The sequence below is a fragment of the Belonocnema kinseyi genome, chromosome 2, assembly GCF_010883055.1.
Source record: "Belonocnema kinseyi isolate 2016_QV_RU_SX_M_011 chromosome 2, B_treatae_v1, whole genome shotgun sequence".
Classification (NCBI taxonomy): Eukaryota; Metazoa; Arthropoda; class Insecta; order Hymenoptera; family Cynipidae; genus Belonocnema; species Belonocnema kinseyi.
This window is the reverse complement of record NC_046658.1, coordinates 177,171,142-177,195,525: the sequence shown is the minus strand read 5'-3', so window position 1 is coordinate 177,195,525 and position 24,384 is coordinate 177,171,142. Positions and strand designations below refer to the sequence as shown.

Below are 24,384 nucleotides of genomic sequence, written 5' to 3'. Positions count from 1 at the left end.
AACTATGCCAGTTGAAGATTCGTAATTTTAGTTGAAAATTCATGACGTTTAAAAATAATAATTATAATTTTTACGAAAATTAGTTTTTTCTGTTTGAAAATTATTATTTGTTAAACTAAAAATGTAACTTCCAATTAATAAATATTTAGTTGAAAATTTATCTCTTTGGTTGAAAATGAAACTATTTGGTTGAAAATAAATTTTTTTAACTGAAAACTTAACTATTCCATTTTTGGTTGACACTTGATCTTTTTAGTTCCTACTTCAACCATTTGTTTGAAAATTTGCCTCATTTAATTGAAAATTCAACTATTTTTTGAAAAATCATTTATTTTGTTGAAAATTCTCATTTTTTTAGTGGAAATTAATTTTTTCGTTGAAAATTCATGATTTTATTTTCTTAATTCATCATTTTTGTTTAAACTTCAACCATCCTAGTTGAATATTCATCATTTTACTTGAAAATGTATTAGCCTGTTAAAAAATTAATTTTCTTAACTAAAAATTTTACTATTTAGTTTTTGTTTTGAAATTTATCTTTTTTAATTGAAAATTCATTTCGTTTATTGAAAATTCATATTTTTTGTTTAAAATTCAGCTATTCAAATTGAATATCCATTATTTTAGTTGAAAATGCATTAGTTTGTTTAAAAATGTAATCATTTTTATGAAAATGAGTTGTTTTTTCTCTGGTTGAAAATTATTATTTGTTAAACTAAAAATGTAACTTCCAATTAATAAACATTTAATTGAAAATTCATCTCTTTGCTTGAAAGTGAAACTATTTGGTTGAAAATTCTTCTTTTTTGGTGAAAATGAATCTTTTGGGTGAAAATTCATCTTTTTGGTTGAAAATGATTTCTTTTTAGTTTAATCTTCAACCATTTATTTGAAAATTTGCCTAATTTAATTGAAAATTAAACAATTTCGCTGAAAATTCATTTATTTTGTTGAAAATTCTCCTTTTTTAATGGAAATTAATTTTTTCGTTGAAAATTCATGATTTTATTTTCTTAATTCATCATTTTTGTTTAAACTTCAACCATTCTAGTTGAATATTCATCATTTTACTTGAAAATATATATCAGTCTGTTAAAAAATTAATTTTCTAAACTGAAAGTTTAACTATTTAATTTTTGTTTTGAAATTTATCTTTTATAATTGAAAATTCCTTTATTTGATTGAAAATTCGTATTTTTTTGTTTAAAATTCAGCCATTCCAATTGAAGATTCATTATTTTATTTGAAAATGCATTACTACATTTTTGCTATTTCATTTTTTCTGAAAATTGATTTTTTTAATTTGAAAATTCAACTCTTTCGTTAAAAATTCATTTATTTTGTTGAAAATTCGTCTTTTTTAGTGAGAGATTTATAATTTTAGTTAAAAATTCATTAGCTCAGTTAAAAATGATTTTTTTTAAACTAAGAATTAACCTGTCTCATTTTTTATTGAAAATTGAACTTTTTTAGTTCACAATTCAACTATTTGGTTGAATTATTGTCTTTTTTGGTCCTTTTTGAAAATTCATGAGTTTGGTTAATAATTCAAATTTTTTAAATTGAAAATTGAACTATTCCATGTTTGGTTCAAAAATTATCTTTTTTAGTTGAAAGTTCATTTTTTTGTTGAAAAATTGTAGTCTTTTTCGCTAGTAAATTAATCTTCTGCAACTTTTTCAAATTTGTGACACTATTTGCACTTTTTTTAAATCTCTGAAGTGAGTTTGAGGCCTGCAAATGGCATTAGAAAATAAAATTCTTAGTTTATTAAAACAATCGCTGGTGATGCATTTTTTTTTACTTTAAAATACTCCTTTTACTTGAATACATCCATCAGATTTTCAGAAAATTAAAAAAAAAATGTGATGTATTTCACTGAAAAGAGTACGCACGTCAAAGTGAATATACGGAATAGCGATTATTTAAATGAAATAAACATTTTATTTGCAAAAACCAAAAATCAGTGATAATTTAGACACCGAAAGAAGCAATTTCTTTTGCCCTGTGAGAGAAAAACATTTTTTTTTTCGACCAACATAACATATATTTGCCTAAATGTCCTAATTTATTTAATTATTTTTCAATACAGTTATTTGAATGCCATTCAGACAATGTGTCCTCACATTTTGCGTTATTTGGCTGCAGCTGTCATTGTCAATCGCTCAAGAAGGTCTACGTTGAAGGATCTGGTCAAGGTGATCCAACAGGTAAGTTGATCATAATTTAGAATCATATACACGGTGGCCGCTGGACCGGGAAACCTGGAAAACCGAGAATTTTATAATGCTGGGAAAACTCGGAAAAGGGCAGAGAATTTATTTTTTTACCGAGAATTTCACAAAATGTTTAGAATAAAAAATCTGTTCAACTTTTATTTCAACTGGTTTTTAAATAATTAGTTTAATTGCGATCTTTTTCAATTATGGTATCATTCAGTTAATAATGCTGAATTTGAAAATCGTTCACTTTACAAATTTTCTGTTTTAGATTTCTAATTTTTAAGCGTAGTTTTTTAATTTAAAGAAATATAAAATGCAGTTTTTAAGGTTCAAACAATAACAAATTAGATGCATTTAAAATCAAAGATTTAAAAAATAATTGAATTTTGCGCTATTTCCAGATTTTAACGTTAAAAATTAAACTGTTTCAATTGGAAAGTCTTATTATTGAAACAAATTTAAACGCCCTACTGAAACTTTATCAACATTTTTTAATTTTAAAATAACTTCCAAATAATATATTTATAATTAAAGGCTTTTATTAATTTTCAAATATTACTTCAGTCTAAAATAATCCGTTTTTAAAACATTTAATTTAAAATTTTACAGTTTATAAAAAGAACAATTACTTAATATTTACAAATATCTGATTTCATTTAAAATCAGTAATTAAAAATTAAATGTTCAAAACTAAAATTAAAAAAAAATAAATAAAAAATTTGAACTTTACAATTTCAATTTTTTCTTTTTAAACAATTTTAATTAGGAGTTGAAGAAATACTTAGAAGTTTTTAAAAAATTCAAAATTAATTAAAAATTTAAAATGATTTCGAACAAAAAATTTAGAAGCTTTTTACGAATTTTGTAAAGGCTTTAGAAGAATAGATAAAATTTCCTAGAAAAATGAAATATGATTTTTTATTTCGAAAAATTAATTTTGAAATATTTAAAAAGATTCAGAAAGATTGACAAAATTACAAAAAATGAATGTGGAAGATTTTAAGGAAATTTGTTTACAATTTGGCAGGATTAAAAAAAGAAATTAGGAAAAATTTGAATAATTTTTTTAACATTCAAACAACATGTAAATGTTTCAATATTTTGAAATTAAATTACGAAGCAATTTAAGGTTTTTTAAACAATTTACAATTAAAATAACCGTTCAATTTTTAATGTTATTAGATTAAAACTGCTTAAAATTGTATAATTTTCAACATTTTTAAATGCATTGATTTACATTTTTGGAACCTAATCTGAATCTTTGAACTCTATAATTTATCAAAGTTAAAAAATTTAAATTTGGCTGTTTACCTGCATTTCATGTCAAGGTTTTAAAAGTTTTAAATTCAAGAGTTTTACTTTGAGTGCTTTAATTTGCAGCTAAGTTTTTATTACTTCAAATGAAAAAAAATTTTGGCTCTTAGAGTTTTATTTCTTTTTAATTTTATTGACCGTGAACAGTGTTTGCGAATCGGGAAATAACCGGGATTTTTTTTTCTTTGCTTAAAAGGGCCACCCTGTATACAATCATAAATCAGGCATTTTCTAAAACTTGTTTTCTTTCTCTCTTTTTTTGTTAAAAATAGGAATCCTACACTTACCGGGATCCAATTACTGAATTCTTGGAGCACTTGTATGTAAACTTTGACTTTGATGGTGCTCGCCAGAAATTGCAAGAATGTCAAACTGTCGTCTGTAACGACTTTTTCCTAATTTCTCTGCCAAACGAGTTTGTCGAAAACGCGAGACTGATGATTTTCGAAACTTTCTGCAGAATTCATCAGTGCATCAGTATCGAGTAAGTTTTTTTCTTCATTTTTGGGAAAATTAGAATCTCTAGCTGACTGAGAAATATATATATATATATATATATATTTTTTAAATTTAAGATAGAGAGGTTCACATTTTAAAATTCAAATATAAAAACTCTAATTTTACAAAGAAAGAATTTTCCAAAATAATTATAATTTGGATAATTTGAATGAGGAAATATTGTCGATTCTAGATGATTTATAATTCCGGCTTGAAATATTCAATTTTTCAAAAGAAATTATAATTCTTTCTTGGAATATAAATTTTCAAAAAGAGTTATGATTTTGATATAAAGCAGTGAATTTTACCAGAAAAAAATTACCATTTTGACTTGGAACGAGAAATTTTCGAAAAGAATTATGATTTGGAACAGGGAATTCAAAAAATTATTGTTCTGACTTGAATTGGGACATTTTCGAAAATAATTATGATTTTGATATGAAAGAGTAAATTTTACCTAAAAATTACAATTTTTACTTGGAACCAGGAATTTAAAAAAAGAATTACTGTTTTAACTTGAAACAGTGAAATTTACAAAAAAAAATATTACAATTTTGACTTGGAACGTGGAATTTTTTAAACAAAAATTATAATTTTGATTTTAAATATAAATTTTTTGAAAAAAAAACTTATTCAGATCTGGAACAAGTTTTCAAAAAGAATTATAATTCTTACTTGGAAAAGTGAATTTTCCAAAAGAAATAAAAATTTGAACTTGGAACGGGAAATTTTCGAAAAGAATGATTATTTTGACATGAAACAGTGAATTTTAGAAAAAAAATTGGAATTGTGATTGGGAACTATGAATTTTCGAAAAGAATTACTGTTTTAACATCAAATAGTGAATTTTACACAAATAAAAATAATACAATTTTGACTTGGAACGTGGAATTTTCGAAAAAAAATTATAAATAAGATCTCTAAGAACGACTTTTCCAAAATAATTATAATTCTGACGTAGAAGAGTGAATTTTCCAAGAGAAATTACATTGTTGACTTGGATCGGGGAATTTTCGAGAAGAATTACGATTTTGACACGGAAGAGTGATTTTCAACCCAAAAAATTAGTGTTGACTTGGAATGAGGCATTTTCGAAAAGAATTATGATTTTGACATAAAGCAGTGAATTTTGCCAAAAAAATGAAAATTTTAATTTCAAATATAAATTTTTTGAAAAAAAAAACTTATTCAGATCTGGAACAAATTTTCAAAAAGAATTATAATTCTTACTTGGAAAAGTGAATTTTCCAAAAGAAATAAAAATTTGAACTTGGAACGGGAAATTTTCGAAAAGAATGATTATTTTGACATGAAACAGTGAATTTTAGAAAAAAAATTGGATTTGTGATTTGGAACTATGAATTTTCGAAAAAAATTAATTTTTTAACATCGAACAGTGAATTTTACAACCAAAAAAAAATTTGTTAACTTGGAAAAGTCAACTCTTACTTGGAAAAGTGCATTTTCCAAAAGAAATCAAAATTTGAATTTAGAACGGAAATTTTCGAAAGAATGATGATTTTGACATGAAACAGTGAATTTTAGCAACAACAAAAAATTGGAATTGTGACTTGGAACTGAGAATTTTCGAAAAGAATTATAATTTGGAGCTGGAAATTTTCAAAAAGAATTATATTTCTACCTTGGAATAGCAAATATTCTAGAATTATAATTCTAACTTGGAACAATGAATTAAAAAAAAAATACAATTTTTACTAGGAACGGAAAATTTTTGAAAAAAATTATGATATTTTCACCAAAAAAATATATACAATTTTGAATTGGAGTGTGGAATTTTCGAAGAGGTTTGATTTGAAACAGGAATTTTTAAAAACGATTATAATTCTGACTTGGAACAATGAATGTTCGAAAAGAAATTATCAAGTTGTTTAACTGAGCCAAAGAAATGACCGGGAATTTGATTCAATAACCGGAATTGTTTCTCGAATGTACTAATATGCAAATTAAAAATGGTTTTATGTGTTTTATTATTTTGATTCTGAGTTGGGACAGGGAGTGTGAGAAAAAAACAACATATTTCTCACTTGGAATTAGGAATTTTCCAAAATAATTTTAATTGTGACTTGGAATACTGAATTTTCTGGAAGAATTATATTTTTGACTTTGAGACAGGGAATTTTCTCGAAGAATTATTATTTTGACTTTCGAATAGTGAATTTTCTAAAACAATTATAATTCTCAGTTGGCACATGCAGTTTTAATAAAGAATTATAATTTTTTATTTGGAAAGGGAATTTCGGTGAAAGAAATATAATGTTGACAAGTGAGACAGGAAATTCCCGTAAAAAATAATTCGTCATGATTTGTAACATTTTCTCTTCCAAATTTTGTAAAAAGTGAGTTACTATATTTCTGAATTATACTAGAAAATTCGTTAAATAATTTTAATTATAAGTGTGAAAGAGGAATAAATAATTGAAATAAAATGTTTTTATTCTGATTTATAAAAAGGCAATTTGCAACAAAATTAGAATTTGTTTGAACAGAGTATTTTTTAGATGAAACGGGAATGTTGGAAAATATTTTTTATTCTGATTTAAAAAGGAATGGAAATAAAAATCCCTGTTCAAATTCAGAATTATAATTTTTTTACGAAAAACTCTTTTCCAAATCAGAATTGTCATTTTTATAACCAAAAATTATCTGATGTTACAACTGAGAATCATAATTTTATTTCTAAAATTCTCTTTTCCATAATATTAATATTTGAAATGTTTTTTTAATGTTTAGAAATTTGTTGAAATCTTTAAAAATAGTTTGAAATTTAAATTTACGATGAAAAATGAAGAGTTGAGCGAAATAAAATCGGGAGGTGATTGGGAATTAAAAATAATCTGTCGGGTAGACACTCTTATTACAATTTTGACTTGGAATGAATTATATGTAATTCTGAATTGAATCAGAGAATTTTTAAACACAAAATCATAATTCTATTTAGGTTAAATTTTCAACTAAAAAAGATAAATTTACAAACCAGAACTAGAATAGTTCAATTTGCAGTTAGAACAGTCATTTTTAAACGAACAAAAAACGAGTTTTTTCAGCCAAATTAATTGATTTTCTACTGCAAATATACATTTTCAAGCACAAGTTGAAATTAATTTCTAATCATAATGATGAATTTTCAACCAAAAATATGAATTTTTGACCAAATATTGGAAGTTTCCTCCCAAATAATGAATTTTCTATAAAAAAAGAACGAATCTTTAACTAAATATTTTCTTTTTCAACCGAATAAATGAATTTTTTAATAAAAAACAGAATATTTCAATTTTCTACAATACAGGACATTTTTTACCAAAAAAGATTACATTTCTATCAAAAAAGGTAAATTTTCCACAAAAAATTTAATAGTTAAAGTGAATATTTAACTAAAATGATAAATCTTCAACTAAAAAGATCAATTTTCTACTCAAATAAAATACTTAAATTTTCAGTTAGTAAAATAAATTTGTACCCAAAAAAAGGAACGAACTTTCAACCATAGAAATTCATTTTTAACCAAAAAGATGAAGTTTCACTAACGAGAGTACTATCTTTCAGTAAAAGCAAAATAAATTTTCAACGAAATAGTAGAATTTTCAAGCAAGAAGATTAAATTTCCATAAAAAAGACAAATTTTTGACAAAAAATGGAACAGCTACATTTTCAGTTAAAAGAAATTAATTCTAAATAAGAAAACAATTATTTTCAACCAAAAAGATCAATTTTCAATTTACAAGATGAATTTTGAACAAAGTACATGAATTTGCAACCAAATATTTGATTTTTTAAAAGGAATCTTAAACCAAAAAGTGGAATTAATCACCAAGAAGCTCCAACATTATCCCACAAATTCGAATTTTTAATATAATTACAGGAATTTGAAACCAAATATTTTAATTTTCTATTTAAGAAGAGGAATTTTGAACCAAACATGTACGAGTTAAATTTTAAGTTTAAACAATTAATTTTCAACTAGAAAACATAACTTTCAACAAAGAAATGAAATTTTGAACGAAAAAAAAGGTTTGTCAACTAAAATTATAATCATTAATTAAATAAATAAATTTTTTACAAAGAAGATCTACTTAAAATTCGAATTCAACCCAAAAGGATTAATTTTCAACCAAATAGTTGCGATTTTTAACCATTGGGAATGGTTAAATTGCAATACGCCACCTGGCGGAAAAAATCAGAACTAGAAATACTAGGTACGATTTTAAAGATGAATTTTAATTTTTGTATAAAATTGTTTTTACGATTTTTTCAAAGTTTAAAGAAATGTTTTTATAACAAAAACTTTTCTACTATTTATTGTGATTTTTAACAGATTATAAACTTAAATTAACTTATTTCGAAGCAAAAATTAACCCAAAGTAAGTTTTTATTCATTTATACATGAAACTATTAAGGATTTAAAAAATTTGACCTGAAAGTTAGGTTCGAATTTGCATTTCAATTTCAATAGTTTATTATTCATATTCTTTGCATAATGGGGATACAATTTGTCGCTACATAAATTAAATAAAGTTCATTCAAGCTTAAAATGCATTAAAAATTACATGTAATAGTAAAATCATTTTTGTTTTTTACGAAAACGTTTTTGACAAAAATGTGTTTTTTCCCTGTATAAGATGGAAATTCGGTCTAAAACGCTTCGTTTTGGATAAAGATTTATTTTTAGTATTTAATAATTCTTTTAAACTTGATAAACATTTGTAATAACACTTTTATGTACAAATTAGCCCTCTGCTTCGACCGTGTATGTGTATTTGGTAGTAGTTTTCTTACGATCCAGAGGGGAAATGTGGGTCAAACTAATCCAACAGATGGCGCCACAAAAAGTAGGTCTGACTTTTTCATTAAATTGCATTAAGAAAAAGCAAGAATAATAGAAAACTTGATGCTGTTTGCAAATAAACAAAAAATATATATGAAAAAAATAAGAGTAACTATTACTAATTATTTAAAAAAAAAAGTCATGAAAATATGTAGTTTAACATGAATAAAATTTAATTTTGAGATATATTTTGAAAGCAGTTCGAACTTTATATCTCTATGATTTACTTTGCTGATATTATTCATTTTATTATTTGTTCTAGTTAAAAAAATGATTTATTGTTAAAATTATTAATGTAGCTAATGAAAAAATTAATAATATTTAAGACCTAAATTACAAAAATATTGGAAACATATACTTGATCAGAAGAATTAATAAAAAATAAATCACTTATATCCAATATAAATATAATAATTAAATTATGTAAGACTACAACTTAAGTTGCAAAGTAAAGAATCTTTGTACCTTTAAAATCTTAACAATTTCAAGTTTTGAAGGAAATATTTTTAAAAAGTAATGGTAATTTTAATTGAAATGTTTGGAGGGAATAATTTGGTAAAAATTTACCGACAAGACTGATAAATTAGAAAATGGATTTAATATTATTTAATATAATGCTGAATGCAGCGAGAAAAAAAACTTTCAAAATTAAGCAAAAAATAAATTATTGAACTGTATAAATGTATATATGATGTTCGGTTCAATTTAAATAAATATATGCATTATATTAGATAATAAATCCATTTTCTCATTTATTAGTCTTGTCATTGTCTTTTTACCAAATTATTCCCTTAAACATTTTAATTACAATTACTATTCTTCTGATCATGCATATGTTTGAAATATTTTTGTCATTAAGCTCTTTAATATTATTAATTTTGTTATTAGCTACATTAATAAATTTAACACTTAATAATTTTTTTTAACTTTAACAAATAATAAAATCAATAATATGAGCAAAGTAAATCATAGAAATATAAAGTTCAAACTGCTTTCAAAATTAAATTTTACTCATGTTAAACTAAATATGTTCATGACTTTTTCTTTTTTGTAAATAATTAATAATAGTTACTCATATTTTTTCATATTTTTCTTCTGTTTATTTGCAAACAGCATCAAGTTTTTTATTATTTTTGCTTTTTCTTAATGCAATTTAATGAAAAAGTCAGGCCTACTTTTTGTGGCGCCATCTGTTGGATTAGTTTGACCGACAATTCCCCTCCGGATAGTAAGAAAACACTACTACCGCATGCACATACGCGGTCGAAGCAGGGGGCTAATTTGTACATAATAGTATTTTTACCAATGTTTATCAAGTTTAAAAGAATTATTAAATACTCAAAATAAATCTTTATCCAAAACAAAGCGTTTTAGACCGAATTTCCATCTTATACAGGGAAAACACACATTTTTGTCAAAAACGTTTTTTTTAAAAACAACAATTATTTTACTATTACATGTAATTTTTAATGCATTTTAAGCTTAAATGAACTTTATTTAATTTATGCAGCGACAAATTTCATCCCCATTATGCAAAGAATATGAATAATAAACTATTAAAATTGAAATACGAATTCGAACCTAACTTTCAGGTCAAATTTTTTAAATCGTTAATAGTTCTTGTATAAATGAATAAAAACTTACTTTGGGTTAATTTTTGCTTCGAAATAAGTTAATTTAAGTTTATAATCTGTTAAAAATCACAATAAATAGTAGACAAGTTTTTTTTTTATAAAAACATTTCTTTAGAAAAATGTGTTTTTTTTCACTGCATAAGATGTAAATTCCATATGAAACACTTTGTTTTCAATGAAGACTTATTTAAAATTCGTAATAAATACTTTAAATTTTTAAAAAATCGTAAAAACAATTTTATACAAATATAAAAATTCATCTTTAAAATCGTACCTAGTATTTCTAGTTCTGATTTTTTCCACCAGGTGGGGTATTGCAATTTAACCATATGAAACACTTTGTTTTCAATGAAGACTTATTTAAAATTCGTAATAAATATTTAAAATTTTTTTAAAAATCGTAAAAACAATTTTATACAAATATAAAAATTCATCTTTAAAGTCGTACCTAGTATTTCTAGTTCTGATTTTTTCCACCAGGTGGGGTATTGCAATTTAACCATTCCCATGGTAGCAACTCTGTAATTTAAAAAAGTATATTTATAACTGACGCTAGAATGTTTTCGTGAAAAAGTATGTATTAATTATCATAAATACTTTTTTAAACAATAAATGCTTTAAATTCTCTTAAATGCTCTGTTCGAGTTGAACATAAATTCTTGGGCATCAAACAATTCTAGTTGGGACATGAAAAAAATAAATAAATAAAAACTGTAATTCCCAGGCCGGATAAAGGAAAAATGGACTAGTTACTAGCATACTAATAGCAAGTGTTTCTGGTTTGTAGAATGCTTGCTGAAAAACTCAACATGAAAGCTGCGATCGCAGAATGCTGGATTGTAAATTTGATCCGTAATGCGAGACTGGATGCGAAAATTGACAGTAAATTGGGACACGTTGTAATGGGCGGACAGCCAGCTTCGCCATATCAACAGCTAATTGAAAAGATTGAGGGTCTCAGCGCGAGGAGTGAAAATCTGGAAAATGTCATTGAAAGGAAGCTTAAAGCCAAGAACCAGGATACAGTAAGTATAGTGTGGAACTAACAAAGGTCAGTATCAATCATCATGTTTTTTTTTAATCCATCAGTTGCCTATAAACTATAAAACTGCTCATTTCACATATTAAATTCAGGGATCACAGTCCGTCTCTCCCCCCCCCCCTCCTTTTTTTACTTGACCGATTCATTTTTTTTTTAAAAAGAATTATAAACATAAATTCAAGACATTAGAAAATAAAGATGCTTTGGAAGAGATTCTTTTTGCTGATACCAATCTCAAATATTTTTACAATAATCTACAGATAGGCGACATACGGATATTTTTCAAGAAATTGGAGGTGTAAATTATTTTTAATAATATTAATATAGATACTAATATTAAATAAAAATGAAAATGCTTTAAATTCTTAATATGTCAAGTCAAAATATTGCATTTTCAACCAAATAGATGAGTCGTCAACCGAAAGAAAAATCAATTTTTAACAAATTAGTTTCTAAATTAAATTTTTAAAAAATTTAATCAATCATACAAACCAAAGAGATGAATTTTCAATTAAAATCATCAACTATTAACAAATTAGTTTAATTTTTAACGTGAAAATATAAATTTTGAACTAAGCAGCTCAATTTTCTGTAAAAAAAATTCATTTTCAACAAAAGAAAAAACAAAGAATTTTTAACAAACCATTAAATTTCAGTAAAAGAGGCGAATTTTCAACTAAAATTATCTAAGAAAAAAATTAATTTAAAATAAATTAGTTCAACTTTCAACCAAATAATTAGATTCAACGAAAAAATACGAATTTCTCGACATAATAGTGGAAACTTCGGCCAAAAGAGATGAATTTAAAAAAGGGCGAATTTTCAACTAAAATTATGAATCTTCATCGAAAATGAATCAACTTTTCAAAAATTAGTTTAATTTTTAATGAATAAAGATGGATTCTCGACGAAATTGTAATAGTTGAGGTTTCAGTCGAAAAATATTTTAATTTTTAATGAAAAAAAAGTTAAATACAACCTAAAAAGACGAATTAAAAAAAAAATAGTTCAATATCTGATCAAAACAGATTAATTTTTAACCAAGCAGGTAAATTTTTAGTGAAAAAATTCTCAAAAAAAAAACAACAAATTTCAAACAAAATAGTTAATGTTTGAATAAAAGAGATGAGTTTTATTCTTAAATTATGCACCTTCAAACAAAATAAAATGAATTTATAACAAATTAGTTCAACTTTGAACAAAGCACACAAAAAAACGAATTTTAGAGAAAAAGTAGTTGAATTTTTAACTACAAAAGAATTTGTACTCAAGAAAGAAAAAAAATTCCTCGAAATAATTGAATTTTCAATGAAGTAGATCAATTTTCGACTAAAATGACGAAACTTCAACCAGAAAAATAAATTCTGAACGTCTAATCTTTAACTAAAAAATATTAATTTTCAACCAAGAAGTTAAATTTTCAGTTAAAAAAATTAATTTTTAATCATTAATTTTCAAAGTTCAATTTCCAACAAAATACATTAATCGAAATTATATATAAAATATAAAAAATATAAAATTTATACCAATAGATATGAATTTTCAAACAAAAAGAGACGAATTTTCAACCAAAAAAATTTTCAGTTCAAAAAGAAAAAAAATCCAAGATATTATTGAATTTTCATTCAATTATATAATTTGTTTACTAAAATGACGAATCTTCAAGCAGAAAAATGAACTTTTAATAAAATAGTTTAACTTTTAACAAAATAATAAAATTTTAATAAAAAAAGATGAATTCGCAACAAAAAATGTAATAGTTTAAACTTTAACTAAAAAAAAATTTCATTTTTTAACAAAGTAGACTAATTTTCAACAAAATAGTTAAATTTTCAACAACAACAAAAAGAGATAAATTTTAAACTAAAGTAATGAATCTTTTAAAAAAAAGCTCTAAACAGAATAGTTCAACTTTCAACCAAATTGTTAAATTCTAGCAAAAAAAAAAAAAAGAATTTTTAACACAATACGGACTTAAATCCTCAGCAAAAACAGATTAATTTTCAAACAAACATTTAAAAAAAATTTAACAACAAAAAAATGACATTTGTATCAAAAGAGGTTAATTTTCAAATAAAAAATCATAATTTAGTTTCACTTTCAACCAAGTAGCTAAATTCAACCAATGCAAAAATTGAACTAAAAAATTTTTTACAAAGTATTTAAACTTTTAACCCAATAATGTTGAATTTTTCAAAGATTAATTTTCAAACAAAAAATGGAAGCCCAGAGAAAAAAGCGACATTCAAATTGTTGAATTTTCATGACAAAAAAGCGAATTAAAAAAATAAATAGGTACGTTCTCAACGAAACAGATGGATTTTTAAGAAAAAATGGTAGAAACCAATTTTAATGTTCTGCTAAAAAAGACGAATTTTCAATAAATTAGATAAATTTCCAAATATTCAATTGAATCATCAACGAAAACAAATTAATTTTCAACTAGATAGTTGCATTTTTAACCAAAAAGATGAGATTAATTTTCAAATTAAAAAGACGAAATTTCAAAAAGTTGATGAATCCTAAAAAAATGAGGATCCTACCAAAATAGGTGCATTTTGAAATCAAGAAACCGAATTTTCAACAGAAGGCTTGGTTTTTTAACCAACAAAGCAGTTTTATCAGAGAGATAAAAAAATGTCAATGAATATTATTGAATTTTTAAGCCAAAAAGGCGAATTCTCTACGAAAAAGTTGAATTTTCAACCTGAAAATATAAATTCTCGAACAAAAAGTTAACTTTCAATCAAGTAGTTTGTGGTTCTATAAAAATAATAGAAATTTCCACTGAAAAAGACCAATTTTTAGAAAAAGTGGAATTTTCAAGACAAACAAAAAGAATTTTGTAAAAAACCGCATGAATTGTCAATGAAGAAGTTCATTTTCAACCAAATAGTTGAATTTTCAACTAAAAACTATCAGTTTGCAAGCAGAAATTCAAAAGTTAAATTTTCAGTTCCAAACATTTATTTTTAAAAAATCTTTTTTTTTAACAAAGTAGTACAATTTTTCAGAAAAGGAAAATTTTTCACTTTAGAGAGAAAACAATTTTAACCAAATTATTGACTTTTTAAACCAAAAAGGCAAATTCTGTGCAAAACAGTTGAGTTTTCAACCCGAAAATATAAATTCTCGAATAAAAAGTTTAGTTTCAATCAAAAAGTTTATTTTTCTATCAAAATAATTGAATTTTTTTAAACTTTGAACGTTACAATTTTAATTGTTGTATCTGAAAAATGCTTTATTTGTAAGTGAAATTTTTAAATTTTGATGTATAATTTACAAATGAACATTTGTAGAAAAAATTTGAGTAATTATAAGAAATATTTAGGAGTTTTAAAAAGATTAAAAATTATCATGCAAATTTTAGAAAGTTTTCTTAAAATCTTCTAAAATCTTTTTTGAAAATTTTGTTAAAATCTTTGAAAAACTTGTTAAATATTCTCTTAAAATAATTTTTCAAAATAAAAAGTTATTTTTAATTTCCCTAGGAATCTTAAGAAAAGATTTTTATTCTTTTGAAGCCTTTCACAATTCTTGAAAAGAATCTAATTTTTTGTATAAAATATGCGAAAATCTACATTTTGTTTTATATTCGGCTATTATTTCAAGTTTTATATTAAATTTGAATCTTTTCAAAACTACTACTTATCTTTTAAAACTACTCAAATCTAGTCTACAAATAATAAATGTTCAATTGTTATTTATAAATCCAAATTGTAAAGAAATTTTTTTAAATTTGCAGGATTTTCAGAAAATTGTAAACAAAAATTAAATTAATTTTGACAGACATTTAGAAGCTCTGGAAAAATGTACAAAATAATTTTAAATTTAAAACAAATTTAAAAGAAATTCTAGATTTCTCAAGATTTTGAAATATTTGAATTTCTAATTTAAGAAGTGTTTAGTTAAAATTCTTTCTAGCTGAAAATTCCTTAAAATTATATAAATTTGAAAAATTTAAAGTTCATTGATTGATTTTTTAATTTATAGCATTGAAAATGATAACGTGTATTTATATTTTTTTTATATTGAAAAATGTTAGTACCTTCAATTTTATACGCGTAAATTATTGAGCATTTGAATACAAAATTTTTTAATTAAAAACTTTTAAATTAAAAACTTTTAAATTTCAATTTTAAAAGCTCAAAATTTAACAGTTCCACTTTGAGTGCTTTCATTTGCCGCTCAGTTTTTATTACCTCAAGTGGACATTTTTTTTGCTTTAGAATTTCATTTTTTTAATTTCATTGACCGTGAAAAATGTTTGCGAACTGGGAAAAAACCAGAAATTTATTTCGTCAATTAAAACGGCCCCTCTGAATTAAACAAAAAAAAAATCCATTGATTTTAAGTAAAATTGAATGAATTTAGAAGAATTTAAAAGAGTCCAGGATAAATTAATAATGATTGAGGACGAAATAAAACAAAAATTGCAAAAAATATTTGAAAATCTCTTTAAATATTTGTAATCCTACAAAATCCCTCACTTCTTGTGTAATCAGTTAAAAATTTCTTTGTAATTTTTTGAAATAACAAAATATTTCGAATCCCTAAAATCTTCTGAAATTTCTTTAAATTAAGTAAAATTCAGTAAATTTAGAAAAATTCAAGTGAATTAAAAAAATCCAAAGAATATAAAAGAATTCGGGATAATAATAACTTACTTCAAGTGAATAAATTCTTTCAAATACAAGAAAATATTACAAGAACCTGTGAAATTCTATGGTATTTTTTTAAATCCTGGAAAATGTATTAAAATAAACTAAGAGCTTTAAAATCCCTTACAACCATTAAAATCCTCGGAAATGTTATAAAATCAAATTAGAAACTTTTGAAAATGTCTTCGAATTTTTCAAAATGTCTCGGAATCTTTAAAAATAACCTGGAATATTTCAAAAGAATTTAAGATAATTCAGAAATAAGTATATACCCGAACTGAATACGGAAAGAAAAGTGAATGATGTGAACTTTTCATTTAAAAACAGTCACTTCTTACAGAAATTCCCTGATTTTTGCTATTTTTTTTTATTGTTGTTGTTTCTTTTTTTTAAATATATAACATTTTTTCACCATGAACATTTACTTTTCAGGCGTATCCGACCTGGAACGAATTCTGAGCAAATTGTAAAACCAACCACACATGTGCGCACAGAAAAGTGTAAATGAACCTCCAAGAAGAGTTGACGCCGAGACGATAAAAGCGAAAATTCAAGCCCAATCGGATGCAGCAAAAGAAAAAAAAATCAATAACGCGATCGAATATTTCATCGATTACATGTGGAAAATAATTTTTTTACAACGGAAAAACGAGTGTAAACGAAAGAAAAAAATAATAAAAATTATGTCAACAGTCGTTTACTGTCTCTCGACTCTTTCGACTTTACACCTCAACTTACAAATGTATATATTCACATCAGTGGTTAAAAAAGAAAACTAAAAGTTCGTCGTCATATCGAATTGATTAAAAAAAAAAAAAAAAAAAAAAGTACCCACAATAAAATGTTACAAGTCAGTCAAGATTCTCTTACTGTAGTACGGTGAATATTTTCTGTTTGTTTCTGTCGTCAATATTACAAATCAGATCAATCAGGTGAAGAAAATTCCTCGTCCAGACCAGTTATTTGTTGCTTAAAAGCATCAGATATACTGCAACCGGTGTACGCGTCCCTTTCTGTACAATAAGTCAGAACCGTTCTCCAATAAGGATCTTCCGACAAAAGATACGGATTGCCGATTATAATTAAAAGAGTTCGGGCACGAGTGATGGCGACATTTAGTCGACGGGGTGCAGCCACAAAGCCAAGCGCGTATTTTACATCTTCAATCACATGATTCGTGCTTGATCGGACCGTCGAGAGAATTATCACGTTGCGTTCCTGGCCCTGAAACTCCTCCACACTGCCGACTTTCGGAATTTCCAGCTCCAGCTCCAGCAGCAAGTCGCGGATTTGCCGAACCTGAAATTAAAAAAGAGGCCAAGGTATTAGAAAATTAGGATTTTTAAAGTGGACGATAAAGAATTTCAAGAATTCACAGCTCAACATAGGAGAAATGGGATTATTTATCACAAAAATGGGGGAATAAATTATATTATATAAAATTAATGTCAATGTAATCGGTGTATTGCATTTCCGGCAAACTATTGACTTTCAGGTTGCCGATTTTGATGGATCATTTTAAATTCTCGGGTTTTTTCGTGTGAAATTTTTGAATTTTCTCGGTCAACTAAAAGTAGAGCTCTTAAATTCCCGAGAATTTAAGTTCAGATTATATAACCGAAAATGTGACAGAATTTAGGAGAATCTAGCTCAGACATATTCAGGATTTACAGTGTTTCATATACAAATTTAAAATTTTCAAATGTATTAATGTATTTAAAAAAAAAGTTTTTCTACTTTAAAAGATAACTCTTTAACAAAATTCTCGAATTTTTAACATAATAGTTAAATATTCAACCTAAAAAGACAAATTGCCAAAGAAAAAGTGTCACAGTTTATATTTTAATTAAAAAATAATTAAATTTACACAACAAAAGAAAATCATTTTAAAACCAAAAAGACGAATTTCCAACAAATAAAGATTTTACACTCAAAAAATAAATTAAAGTTTACCTAAATTATTGAACCTTCAAATCAGAAGACAAATTTTCATTAGAAAAATTCAATTTTCAAACCAAAAATATGACTGTTCAACAAAAAATTAATTTCTCACGAAACTAATGCATTTTTACCCAAAAAAAGTTTTTTAACTAAAAAAATATGAATCTTAAAAAAATGGAAGTTACATTTTCTGTTAAAAAATGAATTCTAAACCACAAAGAAAAAGAAGCATTTTCCACTAAACAGTTAAATATTCAAGCAGACATAAACCTTAAATAAAAAAATTTCACAATTTGGTTTAACTTTGAACCAAGTAGTTTAATTTTAAATTAAAAAAAGATTTATTTTCAACAAGATCATTAAATTTTTAACCAACGAGATAACTTTCAATTGAAAATATAAATCTTAAACAAAAAAAGTGATTTCTTAACAAAGCGATTCAAACAAATGTTTTAAACAATTTAATTGAATTATCAAGCCAAAAAGAACATTTTTTAACAGAAAAGTTGCATTTTCATACAAAAAAATGAAATTTCTTCTACAAAACAGATGAAGTTTTAAATCAAAAAGATCACTTTTCAAAAAAATAGTTGATTTTTCTATTGAAAAGGATTTTAGTCAAGTTTTCACGATGAAACTATGAATTTTAATAACAAGAAAATAAGTTTCTACGAAAAAAATTGAATTTTTAATCCAAAAATACGAATTTTTAAACAAAAAGGATGCCTTTTTAACAAAATTGTTCAATTCTCTAGCAAATAGTTGATTTTTATCATAAAATATGAAATTTATCTTAAAGCAGAGGAATTTTTTATTATAAAAAAAGTTGAGTTTTCATCCAAAAAACATTCCAGTTAACTCAGTAACATCAAAAATTGAATTTTCAATCCAAAAAGACGAATTTTTTAACCAAAAAGGATGAATTTCTAACAAAACAGTTAAATTTTCTACCAAATAGTTGCATTTTTATCCAAAAGAGATCAATTTTGTACTAAAACAGATGAATTTGTATTAAACAAAAAAAATTCTTTTTTATAAGTGGAACTTTCATCCAGAAAATATTTCAGTTCATTTTTCAACACTAAAATATAAATTTTAAACAAAAAGTAAATTTTCTACAAAATTGTTAAGTTTTCAAGGAAATAGTATAATAGCTTAATTTCTAACCAAACAGTTCATTTTTATCAAAAAAAAATTTAATTTCTGCTAAAAGAGGTAAACTTTAAGATAAAAAAGACAAACTTAAAAAAAAAAGAGTTGAATTTTCAACCGAAAAGTTGAGGAAAAAATTCAATTCTCTATTACTTAAAATAAATTCTAAAATTCTCATAAATTCTCAGAGAATTTATTTCTCGGTTATATTATCATTCTCTTTACCGTTCTCAAAGTAATATAACCGACTCAGAACTCTTAACTAAAAGTAACATTAATATTTATCATTAATGGAAATGGTGGTCTATCATTTCGCCACCTAGTGCCGAAAACTGGAACTAGAAAGAGTAGGTACCACTTTAAAGTTATACATTAATTTTTGCATAAAAGTGTTTTTACGATTGTTTTGTGAAGCATAAAACAATGAATGAATACTAAAAACAAATCTTAATAAAAAAAAAAACAAATATTTTTAGATAGAATTTCCATCTTATGCAGAAAAAAACACATTTATGTCAAATTGGTTTAAAACAAAAAATTATTTCACTATTTCATGTAAGTTTCAATGAATTTAAGTTCACATAAACTTTAATGAATCCATATAGCGAGAAATTTTATCCTGATTATGCGAAGTATACGAATAATAGGCGATTTGGGGTGGCCATTTTAATCCAAGAACAAAATTCCCGGGTTTTTTCCGGTTCGAAAAAATATTTCATGGTCAATGAAATGAAAAAAATCGAACTCTAAAGCTAACAATTTTTTCATCTGAATTAATCAAAACTGAGCTACAAATGAAAGCACTGAAAGGTGAAACTCTTGAATTTCAAACTTTTAAAATTGAAGTTTAACAGTTTTTTTAATTCAATAATTTTGTACTCCAATCTGATTCAAATGCTCAATAATTTACACGTATATAATGGAAGATACTGACACTTTTAAACTGAACTATTTTTGATTAAGTGCAGTTGATCAGCCAAATTAAAAATTGAATAAATTGTAGAGTTCAAAGATTCAGATTTAATTCCAAAAATATAAATTTACGTTATTATTTTTAATGCTCTAAAGTCTAAATTAAAGACTTAATCAATGAATTTAAAAAAATTTTAAATTATATAATTTAAAGCAATTTTAAGCCAGAAACATTGAAAATTGAACGATTACATTTTTTATAAACCGAACACTTCTTAACTTAAAAGTTCAATTATTTATATTTTAAATGGTTAAAAATCCTTAAAATGATTCCTAATTTCATGTTTGACAATTTTGTAAATCTTTTTTAATAATCACTCAAAATTATCATTTCAAAAAAAAAATCATTATTAATTTTCATAGGGAATGTTTTTTCATCTTCTAAAGTCATTCAACATTCTTAAAAACCTTTTAAATTTTTTGTTCGTAATCTGCCAAAATCGATATTTTGTTTTAAATTATGCCGTGGGCTATTTACGCCGAAATGCTGTTACTAATAGCCGGATTTTGTAGACACTTTGTTTAAATTATTTCAAGTCATTTCAAATTTTAAATTGAATTTGCATTTTTTGTAAACTTCTAAATATTTCTTCAACTATCTTGAATTTCATTATAAAATAATATATTTCAATTGTTATTTATAGATCGAAGTTCAAAAATTTGAATTAAAAATAATTTTTTTTTTAATATAACAATTAAAATATAATGTTCAAAATTTAGTTTTTAATATTTTACTATAATTACTGATTTTAAATAAACAGTCAGATATTTCTAAATATGAATTCATTCTTATTCTTCTTAATTAAAAATTTTCAAATTGAATGGTTTAAAAATTGAATATTTTAAACTAGAATAATATATGAAATTTAATTAAAGCTTTTAATTACGAATACATTATTTTAAGGTTATTTTAAAATTGAAAACAATTTATAAAGTTTCAATCAGACGTTTACATTTGTTTAACTAATAAGACTTTCCAATTGAAATAGTTTACATTATTTTTAACGTTAGAAACTGGACATTCTAAAATTGCGAACTGATTTCGAATCGTCTTGTAAAATGAATTATTATTCAATTTTTAAATCTTAAAGAACAATTCAATTTTATAAATCATTATTAATTTATATTCACAATTGATCAGCTAAAAGTGTTTTTTTTATCTAAAATCTTCGTTTTCAAACGCTTCTAATTATTACTGGCTTAAGTCTTTAAAACTGCATTTTAAAATTCTTTAAAATAAAATGTATACTTAAAAATTAAAATTCTAAATTTGTTAAAGTGGACGATTTGGGAAATGCGCATTTATAACTGAATGATATATTAAACATTTTTATGCGCAAATTAAAATGCATCTTTAAAATTCTACCTATTCTTTCTAGTTCGGATTTTTTCTCCCCAGGTGGCGCATCACAGTTTAACCATTCACAAAACACCAACATTTATTTTAAATTCAGAACGTTCAGCCTGAACATGCTTCAACACAACAGAGAAAATATTTCCAAATTAAATGAATTTTGAAACAAATACTTAAATTTTACACGAAAAAACATCGATTTCCAATAAAAAATGGAATAATTCAACAATTAGAACAACAAAATTAATTTTGAACAAAAAACAACGGATTTTCAAGAAAACAGTTCAATTTTTAACCTATTTAATGAATTTTCAAATAAAATGATAACTCCTCGACCAATAAATGAATTTCGAATCAAAAATATTAATTTTCTACCAAAAAGACGAATTTTCAACTAATAAGATTGATTTTCAACCAAAAATGGGATAGTTATAGTTTTAGTGAAAAATCTTAATTTAAAAAAAACAAAAAAAAAACACCAATTTTTAACAAAATAGTTGAATCCTTAACCAAAACAGATTTATTTTCAACCAAAGAGTTGCATTTTTAACAAGAAAATCAGGGTGGCCATTTTAATCGACGAAATAAATTCTCGGTTTTTTTTCCCAATTCGCAAACATTTCTCACGGTCAATGAAATTTAAAAAACAGAACACTAAAACTACAAAAATTTCCACTTGAGGTAATAAATACTGAGCTGCAAATGAAAGCACTCACAGTGGAACTGTTAAATTTTGAATTATAAAATTTAAATTTAAAAGGTTTTAATTAAAAAAGGTTGTATTTAAATGCTCAATAATTTACGCGTATAAAATTGAAGGTACTAACAATTTTCAATATAAAAAAATATAAATCCACGTTATCATTTTCAATGCTCTGAGTTAAAAAATCAATCAATGAACTTTAAAATTTTCAAAAGTATATAATTTTAAGGAATTTTAACCTAGAAACAGCAAATATTGAAAATTTGAAAAAATTTTAACTAAACACTTCTTAAATTAGAAATTCGATTTTTTTAACAGCTTTAACAGCCTTGAAAAGCTTCAGATTTTTATTTCAAAATCTTGAAAAATCTAGATGTTGTTTTAAATTTAAAATTATCGTGGAAATTTTTTTAGAACTACTAAATATCTGTCAAAATTAATTGATTTTTTTTCTACAATTTTCAGAAAATCCTGCAAATTTTTGAAAATTTCTTTACAATTTGGATGTATAAATAACAATTGAACATTTATTATTCGTAGGCTAAATTTGAGTAATTTTAAAAGATAGGTAGTAGTTTTGAAAAGATTCAAACTTAATTTAAAACTTGAAATGATAGCCTAATATAAAACAAAATGTAGATTTTTACAGATATTAAACCGAAAAATTAGATTCTTTTCAAAAATTGTGAAAGGCTTCTAAAGAATAAAATTATTTTCTTAAGATTCCTAGGAAAATTAAAAATAATTTTTTTATTTTTGAAAATTTATTTTAAAAGAATATTTCAAAAGATTTAAAAAATTGTCAAAACTGAATCTGGAAAATTTTTTAAAAATGCTTTTAATTTTGCAGGATTTTTAAAAGTATTTAGTTTTTAATTTCATTGAATGTGAAAAATGTTTACCAACAAGGAAAACCCAGGGAATAAAAACCTTCTTCTTAAGATTCCTAGGAAAATGAAAAAAACTTTATTTTGAAAAATGATGTTAAGAGAATATTTAAAAAGTTTTTCAAAGATTTAAACAAAATTTTCAAAAAAGGTTCTGGAAGATTTTAAGAAAACTTTCTAAAATTTGCATGATAATTTTAATCTTTTTAAAACTCTTAAATATCTCTTAAAATTACTCAAATTTTTTCTACATATGTTTATTTGGAAATTTTACATCAAAATTTAAAAATTTTCACTTAAAAATTAAGCATTTTTCAAATACAACAATTACAATTGTAACGTTCAAAGTTTAAAGGCTCTTCGAAATTTTAACGATTTCAGGTTTTCTAGGTCAAACAATTCAGTTAAAGATGCTTTACATTTAAATATTTGGTTTCAATTTACTTGCCTTAAATAAAAATTCAATTATTGCTAAATATTCAATAATTCATTTTTTTTAAATAAAAATTTGAAATTAAATGGGTTAAAAATTGAATATTTTAGACTGAAACAATATTTTAAATTTAATAAAATCCTTTAATTCAGAAAATATTATTATGAAGTTATTTTTAAGTTGAAAATAGTTTATAAACTTTCAGTCACACGTTCACATTTGTTTAATGACTAAGACTTTCAAATTGAATCCGTATAAGTTTTAACCTTAAAATCGGAAAATTCTTAAATTTTGAACTGGTTTAAAATCGTTTCGTCAAATCGTTTCTGTTCACTTTTTATTACTTAAGGTACAGATAAATTAAAAAAAAGCATTTATGAAAAAAAAGATTTTTATCTAAGATTTTCAACATGAAAGGCTTTTATTTTTTATTTGTTCAAGTCTTTAAGATAGCATTTAAAAATTCTTTAATTTAAAAATCTAAGCTTAAAAATAAAAATTTCAAATGGAAAAATTTTAAAGTAAAAAAATTTTGAACTACACATTGTAAGTTAAATAATAGAATAATTGAAAAACATAACAATTCAATTGAATATTTTAAAACTGTTGAAATCGAACGTAGACAGATTTTTCTTCTACAAATTTGTAAAATTCCCGGTCAAAAAAAATCATTGTCATTTCCCGGTTTTTCCCGGTCTCCAAAAATTCCCGGTCCAACGGCCGCCCTG

At 24.0% G+C, this 24,384-nt stretch overlaps 2 protein-coding genes across 6 annotated transcripts in view; one reads left to right on the top strand and one right to left on the bottom strand.

Annotated features, from left to right (window-relative positions):
* The window catches only part of LOC117183139 (eukaryotic translation initiation factor 3 subunit E), a 29,671-nt gene extending 12,763 nt beyond the window's left edge, over window positions 1-16,908 (top strand). The window contains exons 6-9 of one of the 2 annotated variants that reach the window (XM_033376341.1): window positions 2,093-2,210; window positions 3,809-4,020; window positions 11,299-11,536; window positions 16,647-16,908. In XM_033376341.1, coding sequence (XP_033232232.1) covers window positions 2,093-2,210; window positions 3,809-4,020; window positions 11,299-11,536; window positions 16,647-16,673 — 595 coding nt within the window. In that variant the 3' untranslated portion in view covers window positions 16,674-16,908. Of the gene's footprint in view, window positions 1-2,092; window positions 2,211-3,808; window positions 4,021-11,298; window positions 11,563-16,646 lie in introns of both variants that reach the window. The other variant, XM_033376342.1, reaches the window with a different exon arrangement.
* The window catches only part of LOC117183138 (probable RNA helicase armi), a 60,603-nt gene continuing 40,256 nt past the window's right edge, over window positions 4,038-24,384 (bottom strand). For 3 of the 4 annotated variants that reach the window (XM_033376340.1, XM_033376339.1, XM_033376338.1), the window contains exon 7: window positions 16,896-17,513. In XM_033376340.1, the coding sequence (XP_033232231.1) occupies window positions 17,139-17,513 (375 nt within the window). In that variant the 3' untranslated portion in view covers window positions 16,896-17,138. Of the gene's footprint in view, window positions 4,067-10,959; window positions 11,031-16,895; window positions 17,514-24,384 lie in introns of those variants that run through there. The other variant, XR_004468349.1, reaches the window with a different exon arrangement.